The sequence below is a fragment of the Hakea prostrata genome, chromosome 9 (genome assembly GCF_041222555.1).
Source record: "Hakea prostrata isolate BN-2017 chromosome 9, UWA_Hpros_2, whole genome shotgun sequence".
Taxonomy (NCBI): domain Eukaryota; kingdom Viridiplantae; phylum Streptophyta; class Magnoliopsida; order Proteales; family Proteaceae; genus Hakea; species Hakea prostrata.
Window position 1 is genome coordinate 18766223 of NC_142608.1, and position 10984 is coordinate 18777206.

The 10984-nt window shown below is 38.0% G+C and overlaps 1 protein-coding gene and 1 pseudogene across 1 annotated transcript; one reads left to right on the forward strand and one right to left on the reverse strand.

Moving 5' to 3' along the window:
- The first annotated feature begins 2323 nt into the window (after positions 1-2323).
- LOC149004922 (transcription factor MYB3-like) lies at positions 2324-4754 on the forward strand. Its single transcript, XM_089169534.1, has 3 exons — positions 2324-2456; positions 2625-2754; positions 3924-4754. Exons 1-3 carry the CDS (start codon positions 2324-2326, stop codon positions 4732-4734), a joined length of 1074 nt encoding a protein of 357 aa, XP_089025660.1. The 3' UTR covers positions 4735-4754.
- Positions 4755-8092: 3338 nt separating this feature from the next.
- LOC149004923 (protein DMP4 pseudogene) lies at positions 8093-10542 on the reverse strand (annotated as a pseudogene).
- Positions 10543-10984: the final 442 nt, after the last annotated feature.

The window sequence follows — 10984 nt, forward strand, 5'->3', positions numbered from 1 at the left end:
AAATCGGCTACAAAAATTCGGTTCGAATTAATGAACCGGTCCAGGTTACTAATTATTAAAAAAAAAAAAAAAAAAAAAAAAAAACTCAAAACCAACTGCATCGTCGTCTTTGTTGTTCCGTGAAACCCATGTTTTCTTTCACCTTCCCTTTTGGGTTTTGATACCCAGAAACTGTCATTTTGTATCGTCAGGGTAATGAAGCGTAAAAAATGATTTGTTGGCATTCCTTTATTTTATTGGGCAGGTTGCTCTGCTCGGCCCTGAAAACACCAATCATATCTCTTTCAATTTTGAATGGAAGAAATCTGGATCAAGTTCTTCAGTTCTAATTGATACTGTTATGGATTTGAATCCATTCTATTTGTCCAACAGAAGGTCAGGAGAAGGATGGTGTTGTGTGATTGTCTTACTCTCTCTGGTGTGAGCATGTCCTTCAATAAAGGGGAACAATGGACAATCAAGATTGCATGACCAACCAAAAAAAAGAAGACAAATGAAAAAGAAGTAAATATATCTCTATTATTTACAAGAGGTGGTAACTAAAGCATAAAAATGCTTTTGCAAATGTACATCCACTTGCTATTTACATTGAAAGAATTGTTATAAATAATATTGATTGTGGATATCCATCACCCCCCAATAGACAATACTTCTAATTGAAGATCTCAACCACCTCAGCATATCATCTTGGTGATTTACATTCCCATCTTAATTGAAGATTACAGTAATCTCAACACACAATGTTGGCAATCAATATTTCCATTCTATGCACCTTCTATCTTGGGTGACAATCTATCTTTCCATATCAAGATTATCTTATTGTGTGTGAGAATCATATATTGTATTTCTTTGTAGACTGATATTTCCATATCAGAGTAGATGTTCCTTCTACTATAAATATGTAATGCACTCAACTGAATGGATTAGTTCTGATTGAACTCATCTTGTCTTTCTTCTTTATATTCTATATTTTCTCTTTATTTTATAACAAGAATATATATATAAAAGACTTCAAACACCAGAAGCACCCCCTTCCCTTCTATCCAAAAAGAATTTCATCCCCATTTTCTCCCTTGAATTAGTTCCTACTCCTTGAAGGGTAACGTTACAATCAACCAAAGAGAACTTTAATGATAAAAAACAAACTAGAACAAGTAGTAGTGCATTTTTTGCTGCCTTCATACTAGATTTGTCATAAGTTTCCTCAGGGTTTTGTTGGTTGTGCCATCATCACCTCCAAATCAAGTTATTGCAAAAGAAGCACAGTTTCAAGGTCAGAAACCAACTTGTTTTTTAGAAACTAAGAAAAATAACGGCCTACAAAGTCCTAATATAATAATAATTCTGAACTTACGCTTGAAGAATTGGGAAACAAGAGTATCAAAGTATCAGCCCTGTTTCAAGTTCCCTATATAATTAGAATCGAAAACTGCAATTCAAGTTGCTCACCTGGCTGTTGTGTTGCACGATGAGGATAGCCGAGAAACAAAAGAAGGTGAAGAATCCAGTTTAGGGGGAGAGAGTGAAAGAGCCGGTTTGGTGGGGGAACGTGAAAGAAAACATGGGTTTCACGGAACAACAAAGACGATGATGGAGTTGGTTTTGAGTTTTTTTTTTTTTTTTTTTTTTAATAATTAGTAACCCGGACCGGTTCATTAATTCGAACCAAATTTATGTAACCGGTTTAATGAGAAACCCGAGGAAAACTTTTCAATGGCTCTGATTTTCTGGGATGACATGTGGCCGCCATCTGGAGCGGCAGCCGGATGGCCGCTCCTTTGATGGCCGCAGATGATTGTATCCACATTTAAGAAACTTTTTAGTCCCCGCTTTTTGCAGCTGTATGGCCGCTCCTTTGATGGCCTCCGAGGATTGTATCAACATTTAAGAAACTTTTTAGTCCCGCTTTTTGTTTGTTCGGTGGGTTGGGGCCATGGGGGACCTATGAAGCTTGGAGTCTTTCTCAACGCCTATGGTTTTAGTATGTTTCTGTTTCTGACGTCTGAGAGGTTGATTGTTGATTGTACCGTACAGCTTTGTCAAACTTTCATTTATGTAGCTTAACATTTTATCAATTTTTTATTTAAAAAAAAAAAAACTTATTGTCAATAGTAGACATTTATTTTTGGGTAAGAATAGTAGACCTATCAGTGCAACAAGAAGTATGCGATTTTAAATATTCCACGAGGTGAGAGAAATTTCGCAATATCCTACCTACGGGGCCCATCCCTCTTCCCAACAAAAAAACTACTCTCCCATCTATAAGTAGGTTACGTCGATCAGAGTCACTGGCTAGTTAGTAAGTAAATAGCAGTTCGTAGTGATGGAACATTTTTTTGGTCTACGAAAAGGAGCTTGGACTGAAGATGAAGATAACCTTCTACGCCAATGCATAGAGAAACATGGAGAAGGAAAATGGAGCAAAGTTCCCCTTAGAGCAGGTTCTGGGTACTTCTGTTTTTTGTTTTGTTTTTTTTTTCATCCAAAATTTTTTTCTTCCTTTCTAGACAAGTAAAGAGAGAGATAGGGAGTGGGAGCATTGAGGAGAAAGTGATGACTGTTTTCTTTTATTTTCTATCAAAGAGAGAGATAAGGTACTAAATGATGGAAGTCTTTCTTTTCAGGGCTGAGAAGATGCCGAAAGAGCTGCAGGTTGAGGTGGTTAAATTATCTCAAACCTAGTATAAAGAGAGGAGAGTTCACGCACGATGAAGTTGACCTCCTCCTCCGGCTTCACAGGCTCTTAGGCAACAGGCAAGTGCAACCTTTTAAATGCAGCTTTTGATGCTTCACACGCAAAATGCTAGAATGCCTCAGCCAAAGAAAGTTTAGGTTGATGTGCTGTTATATAGGAGAGATCAGATAATATGAAGATTATCCCACACGACATGTGTTATATGTCATCCAGTCTAGGATTCTATTCACACGTTAGTTAAGAAACCAATTACAATAAGGAATTGATGAGTACAGCCGTCCAGGAATATAGCAAAGGAAAGAAGAAAAGAGTCTGAACTTGGGCTAGATGTATTTTTCACACTTTTGTTAAATGGAAGATTGAGATCGAGATCGAGATCGAAATCTCAATCATTCGCAGCACAGTGCTGCACATTAATTACGCAGCATTGAAGCCACTCTCCCATTGATTGTCATTTTTTTGAGTATTTTTCAGAAAAAATTTCTAACTAGTCCAACAAGTTTTGCTACCCCACTCACTCGACTTCAAGTCCTTCTCTTCCTTCCACTTCTCTAGTACTGCTGTTTTTTCACCTTCTTCCTTCTTCAGTATCTCACAATTGCAACAATTCATAGAAGCTGGTCATTTTTATTCTCTAGAAATTAAAATATAAAATAAAAAAATCTCATAAAATTGTCTAAACAGGAATCTTATCTAAATTGGAAAATTAATGGCTCTCTCTCACTTATCCTTGTTCTTCGGAATAGATAAACCCTAATAACTATGAAGTCTTTTAATTATGCACTTCTTCAGAGGAGAGAAAATTAGAATTTTATGAACAATAGCAATGGAAGATAACGGCTGAGAACGTCTCTTTCATTTTGTCCCTAATAACACCAAACAATGTTTTGAATTCTATAGTTTTGAAGATATGGAAGACAAAACTGAATGGAAAACATGTTGGCTGGAAATTTTCTTTCCACATGGGTGGCAAATTGTAGATTAAAGTTCCAAGGGCTGATGGACGCTGGTCCATCCTTAGCTCGGGTTGGCCGGTTGGCCCTGTTTATCATTAAGCCTTTTGATTTTTCTATAATAGGAGCTAATAATTAACATCATCCTGGCCAACCTTGTGGGTTCTTAATGGCTTTTCCTCTAGTTAGGCCAAACTTGCATTCTGAGTCGGGTTACCATCAGAAGTTCAATCCATTCTATTGTGTAATGATTTTTTGCCACCTTGTATATGCAGATGGTCCCTAATTGCTGGCAGGCTTCCAGGAAGAACAGCTAATGATATAAAAAATTTCTGGTACACTCACTTCATCAGAAAGAAAATTGATATTACTACTTTGAAACTGGAAGAGGTGAAACCCAGAAGTCTAGCAAGCAAGAAACATGAAATCATAAGGCCTCGCCCGTGGACCTTCCCTAAAAGTTCTACCTGGCTATTGGAAAGATTATCTATTTCTACCACTCCTGACTTACCAGCTATCAATGGAGATTCAAGAGAAATGACGGGCATGACTATTCTCTCTTCTAGCCTTCAAGGCTCCACTAGGGCAGAACAGGAGAGCAACTCTTTCGATAAAGAATTGGAGAAAGGCAAGTTAGGCTATATAAGTGAACGTGTTGAAGATTTGCAGCCAGTGATACAGGTTGAAAACGATGCTTCTCTCGGAGAAGATAGCATAGGTTGTAATGATGACTTCCTTCGCCAATGGACCTTCCCCAAAAGTTCTCCTTGGCTATTGGGAAGACTACCTACTTCTATCGCTCCTGACTTACCGGTTAGCAATGGAGATTCAAGAGAAGTTACAGGCATGACTATTCTCTCTCCTAGTATTGAAGGGTCTACCAGACTGGAGCAGGAAAGCAACTCTTTTGATAAAGAATTGGAGAAAGGCAAATCAAGCTACACAAGTGAACATGCTGAAGATTTGCAGCGGGTGATACAGGTTGGAAAATATGATTCTCTGGAAGAAGATAGCGTAGGCTGTAATGAAGATTTTCTTTTAGATTTTAACTTTTGGAATACGCTGGAAATTGATGAATTCCTTTGATGATGCTTTAAAAGGAAGAAACAGAGGAAGTTGTTGTTCATGATTTACATTCTATTAAGCAATTGAACTATCATTTGGAATATTAGTCTCCATACATGGACCTATTCTGGTAATATCGACTGAGGAAAAGATAATTTGTATCAGAAGCAAAATGAATGAAACTTCAGCTCAGCTACACAAACACTCTCCTCCTCCCAACTTACCCATGGTCATCAACAGGGTTCACATCCTCTACAATTCATTTTCCTAAAATTCCCTGGAATTAATTGATAAGATTGTGACACCTGGCAATTTATTATCCAACGGTCACAATTAGAACATAGTCAAAAAATACCTCTAGTTATCCCTTAAATTTCTCTTGTACCAACCACCCATCTTTTGTTCTTTGAGAATAAAAGAAACCAGAATTTTGCTTGGAGAGTATCAGCAAAAAGAAATACATCCTCAGTCTCCTATATATTTTTCTCCTTAGATTCCAGTAAAATCTTTTCATTTACTTTAAAGAATTACAAATAGAAGTGAACATTAAGAAAGTGATTTTCTATCGATTACTCCTATACATTTGTCTGATCTAGGAGGAATTAATCACCAAAAAAAAAAAAAAAAAAAAAAAAAAACCAATGCAGAATTGTTTGATTGGTAAGACCTCATTTCTTAGTGAAGAGGTCAGGAGTTTGACACTTGCTAACGATATATGTAATATCCTTATCTCCCAAAAGAAATATACAAAGTACACTTGTAACAGAAAATTACTCAAAAAATGAAAGGAAGAGAAAAAGAAAATCTAGGAGAAATCTCTTAGTTCCCTTATTTTAATGGGGGTTGGGGTGGCTTCTTATTCTCTCCCAAATGCTGAAATTATTAATAAATCTTTAAGTAGAGTAAACATCTTACAATTACCTATTAATATCCCTCTCTTCTTTTGTGGTGACGCGACAGGTGGGCGATGGACGTCAAACGTCCTTTTGGTTTGATCCATGGCCAAATGTGCAACAAGACTTGATGACAACGTCACAAGACTTTACTTTATGGAGCAAGCAAGCTACTGTGGCTGAAGTGTTCAATGATCTACAACTGATTGATATGGAGCTTTCTTTAAACTCTTCTAACCCCAACCCTTTCATAAGTTTGCCATTTACTTTGATTGATCAACAGGATAGATGGACTTCGAGGCTATCCCCAAATGGGGACTTTTCGGTTAAGTTAGCCTTTCGCGCGATTATCTAGTCGCATTACCCACCAGAAGTGCATGGGGTTGCAGATTGGTGAAAGTTTTTGTGGAAACAAAAACTTCATCCAAAATTTAAAGTTTTTTCTAGCAGGTTCTCAATGATGGACTATCAGTAAGGGCTACTCTAGCTTAGTGGATGAATACCCAAGATATTTGTGCATTATGCGGGAAGGGCTCTGAAACCATTTGGCATATATTGGTGTCATGCGAATGGACAAAAAAAATCCATGCTTCTGGACCTTTAGGGCTAAGAACGGAGAGGTGGAGCAATACATCTCTGTTGAGATTGTGTCAGGATCTCCGATCTTCAATAGATCACAATCTGGCTCCTTGGTTTTTTTCAACCTTTATAATAACATGTTACTTCATTTGGGAAGCAAGGAATGCGTGGGTATTCAAACAAAAGAGGCCAAACTCATTGACGATATTCTCAAGAGTAGGTCAATGGATTGTAGCATTGCAGCTACATGATAATTTATATTGCGACTCCCCCATGATAAGGGAGGACGCACTTGATGATGACTATCTATCTAATGTTGTTGAAGAACAGATTTTTTCAGTCATACCTTCTAATAGTATTTCTGTGTTAATTTGTGTAGGGATTTATAACAAACGGATGAAGGTTGCAGGATGGAGCATGGGGATTGCTATAGATGGACATATAAGGTTCATCAACTTTGGTAAAATACGGATGGAGGACGAACTAGAGGCAACAAGAAGGACTTGCAGCAGGAAAGGTCCAACGGATAGAATTGAGGGAGGTCTGGAGTACGCATCGTCAATTACCAAATCTGTTACCTATGCCTGGACCTATTACTTGGCCACTAAATATAATATCTCAATTACTGTGGAATGTTAGGACATCTCAAGAACTTAAGTTTAATATAGTCTCGTCCCCTGTGCTTCATAAATGGATTAGGAATTTAGCACTAATGGCTACTAATTTAGAAGTAGACTATAGTAGTCTACAACCTAATATTTGTAATTGAGTTTAAGTAATATAATGTTTTCTTCTTCTATTTAAAATTTAAAAAGAAAAAAAACCTATTAATATCGGTTATGATTGGCATTCACAACTTATGTACACAAAAAATTCTGAAAGCTATAACATAAATTAAGAAACAAATAACCTAAATGCCAAAGAATATTCTGCGATAACATCTAAAGCACTGGCATTCTCACCTGAATACCCAAAATGGTGGAGAGGTCATTGGGAAAATCTCTTTGGAGGGTGCTCATAAAAGATTGAATTTAATTATCGAAAAAATAAAAATAAAAATAAAACATTGAACAAAAACCTAAATTGCTGGCATAAAAGTCAAACTGTAAGGAAAGCATCATAAATAACATATTTTATGCTTATTATCTTTTTTTAATTTTTTATAGCATATATGTTTTTTATTGGGCTGTGCTTCACAGCGTAGTTTATGGTCAAGATTAAAATCTGACTATTTGTTTTACAAAAGTGGATTTCAACGACATTACAAAACAAACGGTTGAGATTAAAATCTCGGTCAAAATTTTGATTTCGACCGTAAATTGCAGGTGCTGCACATTAATTATGCAACACCCAAGTCAGACCCACTTTTTATCACCTAAGTTGCATTGCTTGCAGGCTAAGCTGCCAAACTATTGGGACAGTCAAACACCACAAGGAACAGAAGAAGATCTTCAAAAGGGATTCATGAAGCTTCTCTTTTTGAGTTCCTTCAAATGAGATATTCACATGTGAAACTGAATATGATTCACAATGTAATAAGAAAAAAAGATGATAGAAGTCTCTCAAAAACACTACAAATGAAGCAAAAACCTTCCCTAGAAAACTTTAAATCAAAAAGCCCTGAATATCACTTCTCTCTTTTTTACGCAACAAAACAACAAACAAAGAAATACTAGTCTTGTCGACCTGAGTCCTCTGCTGCAATCACACTTCATAGAAATTCCCTTTTTAGGGTATCGTTAAAAATGTACAAGAATTCAAGAATTCATGACACACATAACAAAAGATAATGCATGATAAAAGAAAACTCATACGGGGATTGAAAACATTGTTCTGCTTTGATGGATATGAAGGAAGTAAACATAGAAAAAGAGAAAGAAAACTAATGGACGCAAAACTCAAAAAGATTAGCGAGGAGAAAGAGGGAACCCAATTCCATGACGAGTAGTAGGGAATTTGAGGAAAAACACACTGCCAATCATACCAATTCCAATTGGTATTGCTGTAACGATCTCCGTTGTTTCATCTGATGGTGTTGGGTAGAAACAATTCACCGCATTTTGATCCAACAACGCGATCGCAAGAAAGACCATAGTTGACATGAAAGCATATAGGAAATCAATGATCTTAAGCCGAAACTCTCTAGCTTGATCAGGAGGAACAGTGATAGACCCATCAATGATCCATATTCCATGAAAGGTTACGATTCCATAACGAACTTCTCCTTTATCATCCCTGTAACTATCAGTGAAGGATGATAGAAAGCATGAAAGACAACAAATGCCGACAAGCCATTTGGTCAGTAACTGCCTGGCATCATCACAGTTACCGTGGTCAATGAAGATGACCTCACTAAAGGAGATAAGCTAAATGAGAGGAATTATGACCTGTGGCACCGAAAGGTAAAATATCTCCTGGAAGAGCAAGATATGCTGGAAACCATAAACCATACCATGTCCCCACCTGAAGAAGGTACCACTGCACAACATCGCAGGGACCTTGACTCATACAATGCCTGGAAGAGGAAAGACCAGGTAGCCAGGATTACAATCTTGAGCTCCATGAGGGATGACCTGATGCTTCGGTTTGAGAAGCATAGACTGCAAAGTCTTTGTGGGAGGTTGTGAAGTTCCAGTATGGAGGTACTTCCACCACAAGAGGCTGCCAGCTTGGACTCACCTTTGATGGTTATAAAATGCGTAAGGGTCACACCATGAGGCAGCATATAACCATCATGTTTAACATGATTAGTGAGTTGAGTGCATGTGGGTGCCAAAAGGCTGATGAGGAGCAAGTCTTCGTAGTCATCAGGTCACTGCCGAAGACTTGAGAGCATATGAAGATCTTCTTAACTCATGTTGATGATGTCAAAACTTTTGATCAAGCTGCCAAGCACCTTGAACTAGAGGAGAATCAGATGTTGGTCGATGCCCCTCACACTGAAATACTTGCCGCTGAAGCTAGCACTAGTAAGGGTGCAGGCTCTAAGCGCAAGAGAGAGAAAGCTCAACCTTAGCGGTCCAGGCAAAGTAATCAAGGTGGGAACAGAAACAAGAGTGGTTTATGAGACATGGTTTTGGAGATGTATTTGAAAACAATTCTTTGGTTTTGTATCTAGGTGATACAGTTTATGGTTATGATTTTCTTCAGAATGGTTTTATTGTAGATACAATTGATAATTTATCTAATCCTAGTAATGCTTTTGTTTGCCAAAATACTGTGTATTGATTCTAATTTGTGGCATGCTAGACTAGGACATATTGGCTTAGATAGGATGAATAGGTTGGTAAGAGAAGGTATCTTAGGCCAAGGTTCACTATCTGATTTGCCAACCTATGAGTCATGTCTAGCAGGAAAAGCAACTAGAAAACCATTTAAAAAGGCTTTGAGAGCTTTCTCTTCCTTTTGAACTTATTCATTCAGATGTGTGTGGACCCATGAATGTGCATACTAGAAAAGGACAAGCTTATTTCATTACATTCATAGATGACTATACACGGTATGGTCACATTTATTTAATTTCTCATAAGTCAGAAGCTCTAGAATGTTTTAAGAAATTCATGAGCTTAGTTGAGAATCAATTAGATAAAAAGATTAAAACTCTTGGAACAGATAGAGGTAGAGAGTATCTCTCCGATATGTTAAAATGGTTGTGTGATGAAAATGGGATATCTAGACAACTTACTATTCCTGTTCGAGACAGAACGCTGGAGCAGATAATTCTCTCTCTCATTCTCTTCTACCTTCTTAGCATTCTGTACCATCTCGGCATAATCCACAATAGGATGAATTGCCAGGTAAGTCTTCAGTGACGGCCTCAAACCCTTGAAGAACTTCTTTGCCTTCTCACGGTCACCTTTGAAAGCATCAGGGGCAAAGTAGAACAACTCTTCAAACTTCTTCTGGTACTCCAGAACAGTACTAGGTCCTTGAGTGAGTGCCATGAACTCCGCTTCCTTAGCATCTCTCACAGACTCAGGAAAATAATTCTTGCAAAATGCATCCTTGAAAATTTTCCAAGTAAGAACCGGGTGCGAAGCTTCCAAAATAGGTCCGGTAGCATTCCACCACGCATCGGCTTCATCCTGCGATCTACCTTTCTGCACAAAGAATCTTCGAGCTTCATTGCAACGGAGGTTGCGAAAAGCTTTCTCCAACTCTCGGATCCACTTGTTCGGGAACAATGCATCCGATGAAATACCGATAAAGCTGGGATGCGAAGCTTCAAGAAATGCTCCATCAATCTTGCATGCGGACCGGGGGCAAAACCGTCCACAACATTACCAGTGCGAAGTATCGGCTCCATTAGGATTAAAAGCTGCACGGGCATTCTGCGAGTAGTCGCAAAACCTTGCATCATAGCGATGAACGATTATGCTGCTGATGCATCATATTTCCCAGAATGTTCATCACATCCTGAATAGAGACTACTTGCGGTGCCAGTGGAGGATTCCCACTGGTGGAAGGAATTTCAACACGGGGAGGCTCAGTTTCAGTGTTTATTGCAGGTATCTCAACATGATTCTGATTCTCGCCACCTTCTTCTCCATCTTGACCATTAACGACACGATTCCTTAATTGAACCATTCCACGAAAGAATTCGGGAGATTAGCAACGCTCAAAGATTAAATCCGGAAAAGATTCCACAAGTCAAGATTATTCCACAACAGTACCAACATTCACAAAAAGAAGAAGCAGCAAGCACAAATTCCAAAAATCCACAAAACATAGCCAAAAATCCAAAATTCTGTGCAACAGTAACTGGACCGGTCGCTTGAGCCGGTCGCTTAACTTAAGCG

Coding starts and splice junctions, on each gene's coding strand:
- LOC149004922 (XM_089169534.1), top strand. CDS start 2,324: ATGGAACATTTTTTTGGTCTACGAAAAGGAGCTTGGACTGAAGATGAA. Junction 2,457..2,624: donor AGCAGGTTCTGGGTACTTCT/GTTTTTTGTTTT, acceptor CTTTCTTTTCAG/GGCTGAGAAGATGCCGAAAG. Junction 2,755..3,923: donor CACAGGCTCTTAGGCAACAG/GCAAGTGCAACC, acceptor TTGTATATGCAG/ATGGTCCCTAATTGCTGGCA.